Below are 19,720 nucleotides of genomic sequence, written 5' to 3'. Positions count from 1 at the left end.
GCGGGTAAGGAGGCTGGGGTTGAGACATTCGGAAACTCATCCTTGCTGCCTATATGTTAGTCTATATCCTCCAGTCTACAACACTGCCACTGTGTGTTAGCTATGCTATTTCCTAGTTGTGTCCTTAGATGAGTTACTAACTCAAGTTTTGGTTTCCTCCTCTACAAAATGGCGATAAAATAGTACATTGCTTCATAGGAACGTGGTAAGAACTGAAAGTGATGTTCATGCAGTGCTTAGCACGATATGTGGTACAGAGTCAGTGTTCAAAAGATAGGAGCTATCATTATTTCTTTAAAATATCCTATTGTTCCAAATCAAGTCATTCTTAACTGCCAACCTCTGTGCTCAAACCAAAGCCTGACAACACTGTCCCCAGGTTTACTGCCTCGGAAGGAACCAGCCTCCTCCCACATAGATTCTTCAGAAGTCTAAAGAGACTTGATCTTCTTGACCACTGAATTCAATCTCCCCAGTGTTCAAATTTCATCTCCACCAAGATCTCCCCATGACTCAAGAGAGCTGGCCAACAACGCTCTTCTCGACACTGCTTCTAGATCTCTCTGCTCACCAGTCCTCAGCTCTTACCTGTAGGAGGTTTATACTATCACTCACATCCCATTTAAAAAGCTGGAGGACTCTGTGTCCTCCCTCTTGTCACATTCCAAGTCCACAGCTTGAATGCACCCTCAGTACTTGGTAAGTACTAATGGATACAGAGGAACACAGAAATCATAAAAATGATTCATAGCAAACTCCAGCTCCATGATAACTGACAACGATTTCCAAAGAGCTGCCAGACCTGAAAACCCATAGGAGGTTAGATATGACAAAGAAACCTACTAACACAATGTACATTTGTTTATTGCTTCATAGTTTATAAAGTGCTTTCACATCCATAACATCATTTTGACAACCACTAGGAGAGAAAGGCCTAATAAGTATCATATGGCAAATGCAAAATCTGAGGCCTTGGGAAGTAAAGTAGATTGTCCAAAAATCAAGCCACGATATAGTCTTTTGATTCTTCCAAGTCCTTCTCCTATTTGTTGCTCCTTCACATAGACTCTATCTATGTGAAGGAGCATAGATAGAGTGTTCCAAGCTATTAATAAATCTTACCCAAAAGGGGCCACATGGAAATGAAACCACAGAGAAGATACTCCAGAATAACTAAATTACCTTTCTGGAGTGAGGAACTGTCCTCATCCGTCCTGGGAGTACTGGCTACAATGACACGTGCACTTCATTCAGCAGCCGTGAGCAACTGCTCCCAACCAGCTGGGCTTCCTGCAGTGGCCATGGGAATGTCTTCTGGGAGCTTCAAGCAGACTCCTGGCGCCCATGCTGGGCTCCCACCATGCCTGCTGCTTTCCTCTCTCCCTACACTCTGGCTCTCTGAAAAGCCAGAAGTTTCATGACGGTCATGGCAGTTGCTCTTTTTGCAAAGACATCTCTCGTTCCTTCCATTTCTGCTCCACAGAGCCAGTCGCCCCCGATCTTGGATGAGACCAGGCACCCAATAAAAAGTGCTCCCTTCCAAACAGCAACCTGCAGTGTTCCCACAGAGAGAACCACTGCATCACAGAAGGGAATTATGTAATCACACAAAAACTCACTTATTCTAGTCATAATTCAGTGGTCCCTCTACTAACTGGACTGGGGTCTTGGGATTCTGGAAGCTGCAACCCAACAAAATGGTCTGGTTTTGCTTCTTTAGAAATGACAAGAGCAATGTTTTCTCTTTATCTGTCTCAAGGGATGCCTGCCAGGCAAGGCCTCAGCGCTCAGTGGATCAGTACATTACAGGCCAAGAAAAAAGAAAAAAAAAAGGCTAGAACTAGATGGAAATAACTATTGAAGAAGAGGAGTGACTACAGGGCTGGCTCCTAAGGCAGCCATTTACTACAAAGTACTCGAAGGGGCCTGGTCAGATTCAGGCCAGCAACTAATATCAATGAGGGTCTCTGAGCAGGAAGTCTAAGCAGCAACAACCCTCAGAATCAAGCAGATGCGTTCCACTGGGGAATCAGCCATTCAGAAAAAGATCCCAAACAGTATTCAGATGTCCGGGACAGACAGTACAGTCCTCAGGCAAAGGGAGTGGCAAAATCCATGCTCTGTTCAGGGTAAGGTTCTTGGGCATATGAAACTGGCAGAGATCTAGCTGTCTGGATGGGGCCAGTGCAGGAGGGAGATGTTTAAGAAAGGCAAAAGGAAGGCCAGAGTTCATCCCAGCCAAGGAGCCAGGCCTCCAGCAGCCCAACAAAGTCCAGATCTGGACTCTCAGGAGGCTGAGGGAAAGGAAAAGAGAGGAGATATGGAAAAGGGCTTCAGGGACAACAGAACCAAGGAAGGTGGGTAACCGCATCAAGCCAAGAAAAACTCAGCAGAGAGAGAAAGAAGAGGCAGGTTCGTCAGGCCGAGTGGTAGGAACACTGACATGAATAGAAGACATGGTCCTTATTATCCAGCGGGGGACGGATAGTAGTTGTCCAGGGAGCCACGGGACAAAGGAAAGCAGAAGAACCAGCACATGCAAAGACCCAGAAGCAGTCAACAACACTATGATTTCATTGGTTTGGTACAGATAAACTGCACAGTGCAAGAGAAAGACCGGCGCAAGATGAGGCTGATATCGTGACAGGAGCAGGAGCAGGAAGAGCTTCTTATGACAAGCTAGAAATTTTGGACTTCATCCTGGATGGGAGGCCATTAAAAAGTAAGGGCATACATTCAACCCTACAACAATTACTTACTGAGCACCTACTATGTGCTGGGCACTAAAGGTGACAGGGATACAGTGGTGAACAAGACCAACAATAATCCTGGAACTTACACTAATGCCATTCTTTGCACACTGGTTGTGGGGATTACAGGTTGTGTGTTTCACCTACCCCTTGAGGGCAGAGGCTGGGCCCTATTCTCCACTATATCCTAAAGGCTTGGTTAAGTTCCTTCTATATAGTAGGTTTCCTATAGTGTTTGCTGTGGGAATGAACGTTTTCTGTATTTTTTAAGAATCATAAAAAAATAAAAATAAAGTAAAAGCCTAGCATGATCAGATTTATATTTTAGTATATCATTTTGACAACTGGTTGGGGCAACTGGGAAGAGGCCAGACTAGAGACAGGGAGTCTTCAACAAAGGGGCTGTCACTGTTAATTAGGCAACAACTGTGGGGGGGGGGGAACGGTCCAAGCCAGGGGAACGGGGTAGTAATAGAAGTAGTGTCAGTTCCTCAGCCACCAATTCAGGCACAACTCACTCAGCCTTCACAGACTTTGTGTTTCTCTCATCAAACCACTGCAGCCTCCTTTAACCCTCATTGACTTCTGTTCTCTCTAAACCTCTGCATGATTTACTTTCACCCTGGAACGTCCGGTTTTCAAGGTCAAATGCAACAATACAGCTAGACAGCTCCTGGGTGATGCTGGGCGCAGCCTGGGGCAGTCATAATGCTGCAGAGGGTGGTGGTGACACATTAGATCACTGGGACTTTAAATCAGTGCTGATGAATCTCCTCTGCTGCTCAGAGAGCAAGCCAGAGACATCCTTGCTGCTAGTGCCTGGGCTGCCTCAATAGGAATCCTCGCTCTCCGGCACTGGGTAGAGACTGGCTGTGGATTGTCAAGCAACTGGGCTCCACTATTTTCACTGGTGCTGATTCTAAGAAGTGTTTGCCACAAGAGCCAATACAGTTCTGTATAGTTCCTAAGATGTCCAGTGACTGAGACAGAAGAGCAGCTCTGGTGCAAGGAAAAGCAGGTATCATCACTCACACTTGGGAGATGAGAAAAGTAAGGTTTGGAAGGTTTTCATTGGCCCAGTCATGTGGACTGTAGATGACAGAGCAGAAAATCCAACCCAGGTCTCACTCTACATTCAAGAGTCTCTCCATCAGACCTTCAACTCTGGCAAGCACTATAGTATAACAATCGTGAGTTAACCTCACTGAGGATATTCCTTTCCTCCTGCTTTTCTTCATAAGATACTGACCCAGGCCAAAACCGGTTTGGCTCAGTGGACAGAGCATCAGCCTGCGGACTGAAAGGTCCCAGGTTCAATTCCGGTCAAGGGCATGTACCTTGGTTGCAGGCACATCCTCGGAGGGAGGTGTGCAAGAGGCAGCTGATCGATGTTTCTCTCCCATCGATGTTTTTAACTCTCTATCCTCTCTCTGTCTCTTTTTCTCTGTAAAAAAAAAAAAAAAAAAAAAAAAAAAAAAATCAATAAAATATATTTTTTAAAAAAGATATTGACCCAGACTGAGTCTAGAGTGGGCTCCCAGGTCTCCATCAGACCCAACTAACCCTTAGTGATAGCCAGAGCCAGAGCCCACGCCCACATTCTGATCACAACTGTCCCAAGAGGAAGCTGTTGGTGTACCAGGAGAGGAAAATGAGGGCTCAAGGCCCTGTTCTGCCGTGTACTATGTAACACTGAGCTCCTGACAGCTTTCTCTTTGAGCATCAGTTTCCTTTACCCTCGAGTGATGGAGGCAACAGCTGTCCTACCCATCACCCAGGGATCAGAGCCAGTAACCATGTCTTCTTCCGTTCCGAGCAATTACCAAACCGTGCTGGGTGCACCACAAAGAGCAAACTAGTCCCTCCCTGCAGGCCTCCCCAAACTGACCTCATCACACCAGCAAACAATTTGGCTTTCAACCTAACCAGGAAGGTGTAAGCCACCTAACAGGAGCTTTCACACTTTTTCAGCATACCTCTACTGATTATTTACTTTGTACCACGCCTGTCCTAATTATTCAAAGATATATGAGACAGCGTCTGCTCCCAAAGAACTCAACGTTTGATTTAGAGATGCACATATTAATAATTACTATACTAATAATAATACTGAGATACTGTAATGGGCAGGAACTTGGTCTTTTCTTTGTGAATTCTTGGCACCTTAAACTGTGCATGGCCCACAGTAGGATGCATTAAACATTTATTGAATAAATAAAGCTAAGATATAACTCAGTGACAAAGAATACACACACTCAATGAAAGCATTTCTCTCCTCCACGCAAACTTCTAACTTCACGTGTCCTCTTTTTATTTTACTCCTGTGTGGAGAGAAAAGGTGCCCTTCCTACTTGTCAGAACTAGACCATGCCCAGTGATTTCAACTCTACCTCTCATCTCATTGGGGGCCCGGCTCCAGCTGCCTCCCACCTCCCCTTTACATCTTTACTAGGGCTTTTTCTCTCTTTCTCTCTCTAATCCTTGACTGCAGCCTCTGACACACTCCAGCCCCTAAAGGTAACAAAACTGATTCAAACCAAAGCTCTCCTTTCAAGTTCCTGAGTTTGTTCTCATTCTCCTTTGACCATGAATCTCCTGAAAGAGTTGTTCACACCTGCAGTCTGTCTTTCCTATGATCCTTTCATTCCCTATGCCCCTGATTCAGCTTCTCTCAGAGGTGACACCACACCTCCCATCACCAAATCATGGTCAGTCCTCAGCCTTCCTGACCTCCCTGTTGAAATCACCTTGGCTCTAAGACTCTGCAGTTCCTGGATGGCTTGCTCCCTCCCTTGTCAATACTCTCCCTCTCTTGTCAATATTCTCCCCCCCCCCTCTCTCTCTCTCTTTTCTCCCCCTCCCTCCCTCCTGCTCTTCTGCTTTCCTCTTGGCGCAGTCCTTGTCAACGCTCCCCTGCTACTTTACATTAGCTCCTCTGAGACCTAATTTCATGTCAATGCTTCCAATTCAAAAGCCTTTCCAGTCACCATCCCCCCACCCCACCCCTGCAGAATCCAACAGAACCAAAAGGACTGAAAGTGCAAGAAAGAAAAAGTCCCCAAGGGCACAGGCCAGGGATGGGATCAACACAGCTTCATTGTCAGACTCTCCCTTCAGCCTCTGTCACATTCTGCTTGTCCTGCCATGAACTTGCCTGAGCCCGACTAGCTCACAAGCCCCTAAGCCAAGAACTATTCCACGCTCCTCTACTTCCCCCATTCTGCTCATGGAGTGTCCTGACAGACAGGCGTTCGTAAGCATCTGCTGAATAAAAGAAGAAAAACTGAAGATGATGTGTGAAAGCGCTTGGTAAATCGTGAAGTGCTGAACGGCGGATCATAAAAGCCTTGTCATTAAGAGACTGTATGAAACGTCTGGGCTGTCTGAGCACATTCCAGGGTCTGCTCTCTGGCTCTGCAGGATGTCTGATGCCCAAATGCCTGAAAACCTGAAAATGCCTGATCCTGAGCTGGCCTGGGATTGAGGACGACAGACGGGAGGGAGAGTGAGAAGAGGAGCAGATGAGGACCAAAGTGGCTCCAAAACCACTTCTTCCGTTCACTTCTCAGTTACTGTCAGGAAACACCCGCTACGCACCTCTGAGGCGCTGGGCATTATTCTGGACACTGGGAACCCAGCCTTGAACAAGACAGATAGGCCCTTGCCCTCCTGCAGCTTGTGTTTCGGTGAGAAGAGGTGATAAATATAAGTAAATGAGAAAATAGCAGGCAGTAAACATGTGCTTCTGCATCACATCCTTTTACCATCTCTTTCGAACAACACGGCCCTGTCTCCCCTGAGTGTTCACACAGACAAATCCAGGCCACGGCTTTGAGGTTTGTTTTGGGTTATTTCTTCTATTAGGTCAGCAGTGACAGCACAGATGTGTTAGCTTTTCTAATCTCCAATGAAACAGGCTCTGGGTGAATGTTGCCTCCCCATTTGCGGAGGCCCCCAAACCTGCTGCACCTGGGAGGTTTGAGCTGCCCAGGACCGTGGCCTCAGAGACCTCCTGCTCCTCTAAGCACAGCAGATTATGTACCAGACAGCAACTCGGAAATGCTTTTCCAGTCTGCGCTCAGTGCCGCAGAGCCCTCCGAACTCAGCTGATTGCTGGTGGTAGGTTTCTGTGTTATTTAGGGCACCGAAGTCCCACAGTCTTGACACAAACTTAAAATTAGAAATGCATTAAACATAGGGGAGGAGGAAGGTCATTCAGGAAAGGCAGCCTTCCGAAGGAGCTGCAGGACAAAGACGCCCTGGAAACTTCCAGGTTCATTAATGGGTTTTACACAGCATTCAAGTGGTATTTCTCCTTCAGTAATAACACTGTGGAAAGCGTAGGGGACTGGCTCAAACCTCAGCTAACACAGCTGAGTGAGTGACTCTGCAAACTAAAAATAGCTCCTTTCCCACTCGTTCTGACAGATTTCACTTAGAACCTGTGCACAGGTTGATCCTCCAACAAACAGTTTTAGTCCTGCAGCAAAATGAGGGCTGATGGCATCTGGGCTTCTGCAATTCCTGCTCCTGCTCCGATGGCTGCGTGTGCACACATGCACGTGCACTTGGTGCTCCTCACCCAAACGTGGGCAGAATGTAAACCAGCAACATGACTCAGGGAGGGCCATGGCTGCAGACTGAGCCCGGAACAAGGCCCTCAGAAACCCTGAATCAGGCTGCTGGCCTCGAGTCTCCTCCTAATGCCCAGCAGGCCTCTCTGGGCCTGTTTCCTCAGTTATGAAAAGAGAATAACCTGTTCTGGCCTCTGTCACAGCATTGCACTAGATCAACCGAGATCACTTATGTGGAAGTTCTTTTCCTTCAGACAGTAGTCCCAGCAGAAGGATGGCAGTGGAGAGGCAGGCTGGCCAGGCAGCCGGGCTGCAAAACTAGGCTGGACCATGGGCAGGATCCCGACTGTACCAGGAGTTCAAGCAGATACAGAGTCATGGTTTCAGTTCATGTTGTCCCTCTGCTGGAATGTCCTTCTACCTTTTCTAACTCCTTACTCATTTTAAGAACCCAGTTCAAATAATACTTCCTTTTGTTAGTGTCTTTGTTAGTGTCTTCAGAACAAGTCATCCCATCGTCACTGCTCCCCTGGCCTAACACACCTCTGAGAGCACTTCCACTCTGCGCAGTAAGGAGTTATTCATGTTCCTGGAAGTTCTTGCAGGGCAGAGACATGGGCTCTTTATCTTCATATCTGCCTCCCACCCACCACCACTATGTGGCCAGCACGGGTGAGCAGGAAGTCAGCACACACAGAGGCGGTGGCGGGTGGGGAGGCCAGGAAGATAGTGTCACCGAGGCCTGCCTGCCCCTGACTCTCAGAGATGAGAGTCAAAACCACACTGCTAGTCCTGTGAGGACCAGGCCGGAGCATCATACTGAGTCCCAATGACCTAAACTGGAACAGGAGGCCCTGGGGACAAGGAACAAGGGCAGAGAACAGAACCAGGGTAAAGAGGCAGAGCAAAACTCAAGTGGCACGGGAGCCTATAACTTCTCGATTGGTTGACATGCCCAAATGTTAACACTGGTTAACATGCCAGGTTAACACTGGTTGACAGAGGAGCCAGCCGCTAGGGGTTAAGTGATCTTGGCTGTGACAATGAGGGACTCCAGAGGCAAGTTACCAATGTAAGCAGTGATCATTTATATGAAGTAAGAGTCACGGATGGAAGGGACTCTTAGACCTGTAAGAAACATGAGGAATCACATGGTCTAATTCCCCCACCTACGTGGGGGAACCAGGTGTGTGGGATGAAATGAGCCTTGCCCAACGTCATGAAGTCAGGACAAAACCAGACCTAGAACTCAGGTCTTCTGACTCTGATTTAGACCTCGTCTTTCAGAGGCTGGCTGTTACCTTCAGTCAAGCAGGTCTCTTGATGGTCCACTAGCACACCAGGTGCCCAGCTCTACCTGCTTTAGAACCTAGAGCCCTGCCGTGCCCACTAAGTGAGCACAAACACTTCTGCCCAGCTGTAAAATGCAGGCTTCCACCTGCGGACGGGACTTAGAGCCAGTATTCCACAGGGAATGTGCAGGTAGCAGCCCCACGTAGGGCTTGGAAAGCAAAAGGCTGGGTGGTACATGCTTGCTGTCAAGAAGCAAACCTGTCCACACACACTCTGCCCTAACATGTGCGGGGCGGATTAACCCCAATCGCTGTACTACCCCTGGAATTTTCCAAGCATGGTTAGAGAGGCCCAGGTTCTAAGGCAAAGCTGACAGTGCATGAAACACACAGTGGTCACCACTGGAAAAGCATTAAAGGAAGGCCCACCAGGTCTAAAATCTCAGTCTTTCTCAGGCTAGAAATGAGACACAGCTCAGAAGGAAAAAAAGAGACTCTCAGGGAGTCAGAAACGCTAAATCTCAGACTTCCAGAACTTTGACCCAGGGGAGGATACACATGTAGAGGGCATATGCAATTTAACTTCATCTTCACAGAAAAATATGTGGGCTCCGAGTACTTCAAATCTAAGTCCTCATCCCATTGTTTAGCTACAGTGTGATCCCAGGCCAGTGACTCCCACTCTGAGCCTTTGTCTCTTTACTCATAAGCTGTGCCAGGTTTACTGTGAAGATGAAATAGTATATATAAAGCATTTAGCACACGGCCTGGCCCATAACAATCACTGGCATGGATAACATTGTGTTTATTTGCTTTTTTCTGCTCACAAAAAGGGATGTTTACAGCACAGTGCAGCTCTATCTACCTGTGCTTTCCCCTCCTGCCAGGCTGTCCCTCAGGACCTACCTGGACAGGCATCCTACCTGAGGCTCCAGCCCAGACAGCTTTCGCCTCCCTCACCTTATCCTTTGGACATAAATAAGGCAACTGGTCAGCTATGGGCCACAATCAGGTCCTTGAAGATCTGGAATCAACAGTTTAGTTCAAGGCTATTCCTGTCTCCCCAGGTGTCCCTGAACCTCCCTGGCCAAGCCTCTGCCAGGGCAACACTCTGGAATGGCATTTGGGCTTGACATTTCCTCCTAGCAGTTTATAGCTGCCCACACTGGCTTGGCTCTGGGCCTCAGGCAAAGAGGGATCTTGTAGGTCAGACCTGGACATCAACAGTGGAGATCATTCCCAGCCCCAATTTACCAACAGAAAACAGCCTGGCATCCGAGCCTGTAGTGAAGCCAGGGAGTGCACACACCAGCCACCAAAGACTGGAGCACAGATGGAGGGGAGCACTAAACAGAGCTGCCACGGGCTCAAGTCGACTCCTCAGACTGCCCTGCGAAGTAGCTAAATAAGCCACATCAATGTCGGGCTCTCAGGCTATACGTCCGTCACAGTGCTGCCCATTGTGGCCACCACAAGGTGCCAAAGGCTTCCAAGGGGAAGAAGAGAAAAGGCCAACAATAACTGAGTTCCTGCCATGTGCCAAGAACTTTGCAAGCAATCCTCATTAACAACCTCCTGTGGTAGGAGTTATCATCATCTTGCCAATAAAACCAGAGACTCAAAAAGCTTCATGAAGCCCTAGCTGGTTTGGCTCGGTGGGTGGTACATCAGCCTGTGGACTGAAGGGTCCCGGCTTCGATTCTAGTCAGGGCACATGCCCGGGTCATGAGCTGGTTCCCCAGTAAGGGACATGAAGGAGGCTGCTGATCAATGATTCTCTCACCATTGATGTTTCAATCAATCTCTCTCTCTCCCTCTCCTTTCTTCTCTGAAATCAATATATATTGATTTCAGACATGAGCAAGCATCTGCGGGAGAGGAGGATGTTCAGGTAGGCACACTGGCTTGAACAGCCACGGGGAAGGAAGGTGAAGAAAGGGTTTGGGGGATCAACCCCTGGAGCAAATGGGGTGTCTGTGGGCCGAATGTGAGATAATATCAGGAAGATGGGGTGGGACCTGACCAGGGGGCCTTTAATTCTGAGCTAAGTATTTCTGCACTTCTGGCTATATTTATAAATATAGACAGAAGTGCAGAAATATATATATATATATATATATATATATATATATATATATATATATATGGTTTTTTTTTGTTTGTTTGTTTTTTTGTTTGTTTTTTTTGTTTTTTTTTAAGCTTCATGAAGCCTCTGTGCCTCTGCTCTGCAACCTGACCACAAAGTCTTGGAGAAAGAGCCCAAAGCCTATATACCAAGTCTCAGCCCCTGAACAAACTAAGCAGACAAAACCAGCTTGAATGCTGGATTCCTTCACTCACTACCAGTGGAGGCAACTTCTTTCAAACAGAATGCAGATAAATAGAGCAAAAGTCATAAGGATGCTCACGGCCTTTGCCCCTGCAATTTCATCCCCAACTCTGTGTCTTCAAGAAACAATTCGAGTATTCAGTGCAGAGTCCACCACAGTGCCACCCAATCAACCCCGTCCCCCCCCCCCCCCCCAAAAAAAAGGATATGATCTCCATGTCCAACATTCAAAGAATGATTTGGAAAATCCAAGAATCTTCCAACCACATAAAAGCCATTTAAAATGATCTTATAGACCAAGAAGAGCAAAGCATGTGATAAAATAAATAAGAAAATACAAAACATTGTAAGTAATTTTGTGAAGGAAGTAGATGTGTAGATGCAAAAAGAAATGTATTGTGTTAGGGTGGTACAATTATGGTTGGTTTTATTAAGTATTATTACTATGTCCAAATTGCCTTCGTGATGTTGTTTAGTGCCTTTTCTTGTTTTCTTTTTTTTAACATTTACCTATTTATTTATTTATTTTTATTTTTTTATTGATTTTTACAGAGAGGAAGGGAAAGAGACAGAGAGCTAGAAACGTCGATGAGAGAGAAACATCGACCAGCTGCCTCCTGCACACCCCCTACTGGGGATGTGCCCACAACCAACGTACATGCCCCTGACCGGAATCGAACCCAGGACCCTTCAGTCTGCAGACCGACGCTCTACCACTGAGCCAAACCGGTTTCGGCTTTTAGTGCCTTTTCAATTAAAGATAAAGAGATACAGAGAAAGACAGACAGACTCCACCACGCAGCACTGAGGAAAGGCCCAGGAGGACCAGGGCTGAGATGTGAAGCAGGAATGGAGAGCGTCCTACATACCCGGAAGGAGGAGGCCAGGCAGGCCCTGGGGGAAGGGAAGCCCTCTAGGTAAGGAGAGGGTTGTAATTAGTCTGATGCTAATTACAGAAGTCTCACTAGCTTATTAATTTTTCAACAGTCTCTGAATGAAGACTGAATTCCTTTATCAAGCCAGCTTGGGTTCAGAGGCACATTTCCTGTGTGGCCACCCTCATTCTTCTCAAAAACCAAGCCTTTTTTTTTTTTTAAGGACAGCAGAAAAGTAAAATTTAGTAACAGAAACACACCCTGGAGAAATTAAGACTCCTGCCTCAAATGTAGAAATTCAAGACATTTCAGGGAACTGCAGGGGCTTGAATGAGCAAATGAACTGAAATGCCTTCTACACTGGGAAATATAGACAAAAGGGCAGAAATACTTAGCTCAGAATTAAAGGCCCCCTGGTCAGGTCCCACCCCATCTTCCTGATATTATCTCACATTTGGCCCACAGACACCCCATTTGCTCCAGGGGTTGGTCCCCCAAACCCTTTCTTCACCTTCCTACCCCGTGGCTGTTCAAGCCAGTGTGCCCACCTGAACATCCTCCTCTCCCGCAGATGCTTGCTCACGTCCAACCCATCTCACGGCAGGGCTCGGAGGCACATCCTCCTGGAAGCCTGACCCAGCCCCTGCACCCTGATGCCATTTCTCACTCTGGAAGTGGACCAGAGTCCCCGGATCCTCCCCACAGGAGTTATGCACAGTCTGCCTTGCAGTGGGTGAGCTGTATAACTGCCTTCCTACCACATTAAACCACAAGCAACTTGAGGCAAGGACCCTTCCAGATTCCTGCGTAGAACCTGCCATAATGTCTGGAACATGCACACAGTAGGCCCTCAGTAAACGCTTCGCTGAAAGACAAGGAAAAGAGATGCACTGCATCTCTGCAGGGTCACTCCTACCTCAGTTGCTCCAGTTAAGCAGTGCAGAGACGAAGGCATGCTCTCCCATGGTCTCGAGCAGGGAAGGGGCGAACTCTGCTTTTCTGGTCTCCAGCCTTCCTCAGACTCCAGCTTCCTCCCTAGTTGACCGTAGTCTGCTCGGCCCCAGGTAAACACCTTGCCAGTTTCTAAAAACAAACATTATTAGAGTTAAAGCTACATCCAAAGCTCTCATGGGTATGTACTGAATTATAAGAGAAAGCATGAACATTTGTTTGAGTACCAGCTCCTATGTACCAGGAGCTTTCCTATCTACTGTAAAGGAAGCACAGGTATTCACTTTTCTTTTTAAGATTTTATTAATTAATTTTTAGACAGAGAGGAAGAAAGAGAGAGAGAGAGAGAGAGAGAGAGAGAGAGAGAGAGAGAGAGAAACATGCATCAGCTGCTTCTTACACATCCCTCACCAGGAACTGAGCTTTCAACATGGGCAAGTGGCCTAACTGGAAATCAAACCGGCAACCCTTTGGTGCATGGGATGATACCCAAACGATGAACTACATCAGCCAGGGAATGGGTATTACGTTTTATAGGTGTGGGAAACTGAGGTTGGAAGAGGTGAAATACTAGTAACTTGCTCAAGATCCAATCAGTGGTGAGCACCGGAGCTGGATTCCAACAGGCTGATTCTAAAACCCACCCTCCTGCATCTTAACAGACATGGACATGAGAACACCCACCCTCACTTCATGGCCCACACCCCCTCCCCTTTCCCGATAGCCTCCCTGCAAGCTGCCCAGATGTCTGTTCTAAGGCTCTCCTCTCTCTCTCTCACCCAATCCAGGGTCCCCACTGGCCACCAGGAAGTACCCAGGCTCCTGACTTGCCCTGTGTTACAATCTCTTAGGGTCTTACTCTGAGCTCAATTAATGGCCAGTTTTGTGTGGTTTGCCTTGCGTGTGACATAAAAGGGCCTTTTGGAGTCTAAGCTCTAACTCAAAGGAGCAATTCTAAGTCCCCAGACAAGTGTGTGCTAGGGAAGGGAGTGGAGAAGGAAAAAAAAAAAAAAAAATCAGTTAGAGCCAGAAAAGCATTCCGTTCCCCAGATGCACCACCTGGGAAGCTGGCCAGTGCTGGAGATGATTGAAGAAAATGAAGTTTGGAAAAAGAGAAATGGCCTCTCTTCTCCCAGATAAGAGAAAATTCACCAAATTCATTCAGTTGTACCAAGTGGCGCATTTGTTATTTCAACAGAAATGCAAAATCCGATGAAGCATAGATTATTAACAGATTCTCTGCAATAAATATGCATAGCCATGTGCGCTGTATAAATACTTTATACATGTTTATTTTAACAAAGAAAAACTTAGCTTACGAGACAAAACACCAAAGTAATGCATATTAAATTCTAGAGGAATCTACTACATACTCTGTGTTTAGTATCAAAGCTTCATCTGGCCCCGCATTCAACATATGGCTTATAGTGTCAGCTAAAAAACAACCAGACTGGCGGGGGAAATGTCAGAATATCGCACGGATGCAGGGATACAGTTCTCAGGATCCGTCTGCTCTTAGACTCCGACCGATACCAACAAGTGCACAGGAATCTAACTTCTGAGCTTTTTCTAAAAGGAAGCAACGTCTGGGCCGCCCATGGGGTAGCACCTCGAGGCCGCAGCTGTGCTGTTCCTTTTGCCATGGATGGACTTTCCTTATATTACTCACCTGATAAACAATGGCTCAGATTTTACAGTCCAGTTCATGTACCACTAGTTCGGTGAAACCTTTCCTGACAGAAAGGGCAAAACCCACCCTCCCGTGAGCCATTTTTATGGTTGAACTCATCAACTACTATGCTCCCATTAAACAGCCGAGAAAATTAAGGTGCAGAGGAGTGACCAGCCCTGGGTCACCTCTCCTTCTACAAGCCCATGGTACCTCTCTACATTGTTTATTCATACTGGTCCACATCACTGGGTAACCATTCAATGCTCTTCCTTTGCTTCTGTAGGATTAGACCAAAACAAACAAAAAAACAAACAAAAAAACAAAAAAAACCCTTGTGCCCCACATCCAGAAAGCATCCAAAACTGGCAAACTGTCCCTCTACCTAAGCTGGCTGACATTTACAACCAGACTGCCTTTGTGGGCAGATTCCCAAGCAGCCAGAGGAGGAGACCATGATGTAAGTGACCCTAGTATCCCTCTGCTGGGAAAACTGGCAGGTTGCTATCTGCAGTCCTACAGAAGAGCTGTGTTATCACAAACCCCATAATGAATCCCTTCTTATCACGTAAAGCATCCCTTCTTATCAAGTAGAACCTTCTCTGCTATTGATTATCGATGTCCAAGACAGGCAAGACTGCCAGGATACGGTGCCGCCATTATGATGTCTCCAATAGCAATTCAAACATTCCCCTTACAGAGCACTTTTCACCTTCAGAGTACTTTTCAAAGATTAGCTAATTAATCCTCATGCCCCTGGGGAAGCCGTAGACATCCTATTCCAGACAAGCCCAGAAGCCAGGCCGACTCGGTGCCCAGCCTTCAGTCTCCAGCCTGTTTGCGCAGACAGGCAGGCACACTCTCTGAAGCCGCTTCCACCAAAATATACTCTGCATCAGGAAGCTCACAGAGAACACAGGAGACACTTTTATTTTTCCTTTTAAACAGACAGTTATGGACCACCTCCTAGGTGCTGGCAGATTCATAGACACTCTCTCAACTAATCCTAGTAATTCTGTGATGTACGGATCATTACGCTTATTTTACAGATGAGGTGAAATGACTTGAGAGAGGAAATGACTTAGTCAGGTCGAAACAACCAGCAAGTGGCAGAAATAAGATTTAAACCTGTCCCTCAGACTCCAGGACCGACAGAATCTCTAATGACTGCACAGCTGCTGTCACAACCTGACAAACCGAGGCTGAGAAACAGTGTTCTTACGGTGTTTTGAGGAGGGGGCAAACCCAGATTAAATGGATAGGTTCTGTGTACCACCCAGCTTTCCTCACTTACCAGGAGGACATGCAGAACTCAGGACTATGAGTACTAAAATCCAGGCATTAAATATAAGGATTACGAATTTTAGGTCACCTGGAGTAAAAGAAAATAATAAATCCACACACAGAAGATGTTCATTACTGCACTGCCGATAAATGTCTGCCTCGGGCTGAAGCACACCATCAAATCTAAGGAGATTCAGAGGGGGGAAAAATGTAGCAAATGGAATCTTTTCCTTAGTGTAAAGAATTACACGTTACTACCATATAACAGATTAACATTCATGTCACTCAAAAAATGTAGGCATGTGTCTCCAGATAAATGATAAATGACAAACAGCTCAAAATAAAGTCAGCAAGCAAAACCCAATTCAAAGGTATATCCATGTGAGAATTAACAGAACTATGGAGCCAAAGAAATGTACATGGCAAAAGATCCCAACTCCAAGTGGAAAACAGCAGGGGCCAAATGAGTAGTATCGACAATGAATGCCCGGGGAGCTTGAAGGAAACATTTCAAGCTACAATGATCCTGGCAGGCCTGATGGAACAAGTGGCATTTAAGGTAAACTTCTGGATAGAAAAAATGAGAGAGAATCCTAGGAAGATTAGCAATCAGAAATTGAAAGACACAAGGTGGGGCAGGTGAAGAGTGAGAGTCGTGAAATATTTTCCCCAGTGAAATATTTTTAACATACCACCAATGTGTGTGTATTCCTCTATTTATTAAAATATGCATTTGGCCCTAGTCAGTTTGGTTCAGTGACAGAGTGTCGGCCCTTGGACTGAAGGGTCCCGGGTTTGATTCCGGTCAAGGGAATGTACCTCTATTGTAGGCTCAAACTCCAGTCCCAGTCAGGGGTGCATGCAGGAGGCAACCAATTGATGTGTTTTTTTCCCATATCAATGTTTCTCTCTGTGTGTCACTCCTCTTCCCTCCCACTCTCTCTAAAAAATAATGGGAAAATATCCTCAGGTGAGGATTAACAAAAAAAAAGTATGCACTTGTATTGCATACATTTATAAATTATAAATGTACTCTTACTCAAAAATATACAGTGTAAAGCATAGTCAAATATAGAAACTTTAAGAAAATTAGATTTAAAAAAAGAAACACACATAAAAAAAAAAAGTCAATTTTATCTTCCCACACCCTGGCAATTGCTTTTGCATGCTCGTTTTAGAGACCTCTGCTAGACAGACAGACTTCTGAGCAGGGATGGGGCCTGATGAAAGGAATGCTTGGGGATGGTACATCTGGCAAAGGACCAGAGAGCTCCAGGATTAATAATACTCATACTAACAATTCCAAGGCACCTACTATGTGCCAGGCACTATTCTAAGCATTCTCTGTTTAGTATCCAGTTTATTTCTCCCAGCAATCCCATGAGACAGACATACTTACCTGCCCCATTTACTGACAGGGAACAGGGCACTTACCTTGTTCCCAGTGGTAGTAAAAGGGAAGGCAACAGGAGGAAACGGGAGGGGTCAAAAAAAGCAGTGTATAACATAATGTTATTGGCGCCTTTGGAAATTTTGGTCTGCCCATGTCCTAAAATAAAACATCTACTTTAATATCAAGGACCACTCACTTAGTTGACAATTTAAATAAAAATTGGGACTGGACTGCAATTAGCCTATTTTTTTTTTTTTAAGTAAAATTTCCCTAGTCCCCAAAGTCACCTCATGAGCAATATCACATAATAAAAAGTTAGGAATTTTTTAAAAAAAAAACTAAAATTTCCAATCGTGGGCTGCCCGGTTAAAAACGAGAGAAGAGGCAGCAGCCTGCAAAGAGAGAGTGAACAAAAAGATAAGGAATGGGGGAGAATTTATTTATTGAGAGCTGACTGACTCTAACACTCTGCTTCTGGCTCTGCCATTAAGTTGTATAATTTAATCAACCTTCATGATTGGTGTGACTAGGAAAAGAAACAGATCACAGAAGTTAAATGACTTGCTCAAGATCACAAAGCTAGTAAGTGGCAACGCTGCAACAATAATGATAATACTAATACGGTGTAGGACTATCTGCACCACACTTGGTCGGGGCTTCCCAGAAAAAATGGATGCTTTCTGCTCCCAAACCAGGTGCGAGCAGCTCAGGAAGCCCCAGTCCTAGTTTGTTCATCAACCCCATTGCCTTCCACACAGTGCCTCCCTCCAATTACCTATGTTCTTCAATGCTGGGGGGTTCCTCTTTGTCAAGGGCACATTCACTTCTTCCCTCTCGGTCTTAGGGTCATGCTGTGCCCCAGCTTGAGATGTAATGCTGGTGGGCTTGCTTGTTCCACCTATAGCGCCTGACTAAGATGCCACTGCCTCCCTAACGCATCCCATCATCCCTTTGTCAGAATAAGCCAACCCTGCCGTTAGAAGCCATTGGCATGGTGCTTGTATCTCTGTTCCAACAACTATCTATGCCACTAAATATAAGATTATTTGACATGTTTTAGGTTGCCCTCTATATTCAGCAAGGTTCTCCAGAGAAACAGAACCAATGGGATAGAGAGAGAGGTTTATAAGGAACTGACTCATGAGATTATGGGAGCTGGCAAGTTGAAAATCTGCAGAGCCAATGTCTCAGTCCAAAGCTCTTCTTCAGGAAGAGCTGATGTTCCACTTGGGAAGCAAGTGAGCTCTCCCTTACTCAGGGAAGAGTCAGCCGTCTGCCATATCCAGGCCTTCCATTGATTGGGTAAGGCCCACCACACGAGGGAGGGCAATCTGCTTTACTCAGTCCACCATGTAAATGTTAATCTCGTCCAAAAACACCCTCACAAAAACACTCAAAATATTGTTTACCAAGTATCTGGGCACCTGTGGCCCAGTCAAGTTGACACGTAAAACCAACCATCACATCCACTAAGGAGTGAAGGACAGTGAACCTTTCTCTCTGTGTTCTCACAGCATGTGGTACCGGGCCTGACGCAGAGCAGGTGCTCAGTGTATGCTGAAAGGAGAAGGAGCTATGGGCATCACTCTTACCATGCCACCAAGGGCAACAGACACCATCCCACCCAACTCCCCAAAGAGAAAATAAAACCGAGAACAATAAATAACTTTTCCAAGTCACACAGACTACTCAAGGCAAAGCCGAGCATTCACAATTTGCAACAAATCATTCCTGAGCTCATCCTCACTGCCAGGTGCTGTCCCAGGTGCTAGGGGCCACAACACTGAACAAACATCAAAACTCCCTTCACAGAACTTACGATTGGGTGTTAGAGAGGAATGTAATGTAGGGAAAGGAGATATAGGTAGAGCTGGGAGGAAGGCACAAAGCCCGGGACCTGCACCCAGCTCCCCATTCCCTGTCTGGAGCTTTTCCTCTATAGCATCCAATCTTTCTGAAAGGGAGAATCTTACATTTAAGAGACCTCAGCCAATGCAAAGTACCTCTCATGGCTGTGATGAGAAGGGAGACAATACACATGAATGCACTTCGTAAACTCTAAATGGAGAGGCTGGTAATATGCGGTGACTATCACTCTTTCTCTAAAGTCAGTTTACAAAGAACCATCATGCGAGGCTGGAACAGGATTCCCTGTCCCGAGGGGCCTGCCCTGGCTGAGTGCAGGGCTTCCTGCCCCTCCAAGGGCCCGGCAGCACATCAGCTGCCACTCACACCCAGCAACCACTTGACACCAGAGAAAACTTCCTGATTGAGGCCAGCGCCTCTGCAGATGTTTCCCAAGTCATCTCGCATTCAAACGCCAAAGCTTCTTCGCATACTTTTAAACTCTTATTAATGACACTTTAAAATGCAGATTGCTGCCTAATCTTAGCTGCGTAATTAAAAAATATATAATCTTGCTTCCCTCCCTCCCAGCAAGAAAGGAAACTGTACCCCAGGGCTTCTGCAGCAAAGAATCACACCCTGCAGAAAAGCTAGTAAGAGGTTCAAGGAGGGGAGGCAGTGAGGAGAGTGGAAGCCAAGAAGTGAGGCTAATTCCTTAATTTTAGAGAAAATGAAAATGAGGCTGAAGGAGGAAAATG

At 46.2% G+C, this 19,720-nt stretch overlaps 1 protein-coding gene across 1 annotated transcript in view; it reads right to left on the bottom strand.

The window, feature by feature from the left end:
• SERGEF (secretion regulating guanine nucleotide exchange factor) overlaps positions 1-19,720 on the bottom strand; it is a 183,567-nt gene that overhangs the window by 125,255 nt on the left and 38,592 nt on the right. Inside the window, 1 exon segment of the mRNA XM_036426236.2 lies at positions 12,737-12,903. Coding sequence (XP_036282129.1) covers positions 12,737-12,903 — 167 coding nt within the window.

The sequence above is a fragment of the Pipistrellus kuhlii genome, unplaced genomic scaffold, assembly GCF_014108245.1.
Source record: "Pipistrellus kuhlii isolate mPipKuh1 unplaced genomic scaffold, mPipKuh1.p scaffold_m20_p_9, whole genome shotgun sequence".
NCBI classification, from domain to species: Eukaryota; Metazoa; Chordata; class Mammalia; order Chiroptera; family Vespertilionidae; genus Pipistrellus; species Pipistrellus kuhlii.
The sequence above is the reverse complement of the archived record's forward strand: the minus strand, read 5'-3'. Positions and strand labels throughout refer to the sequence as shown.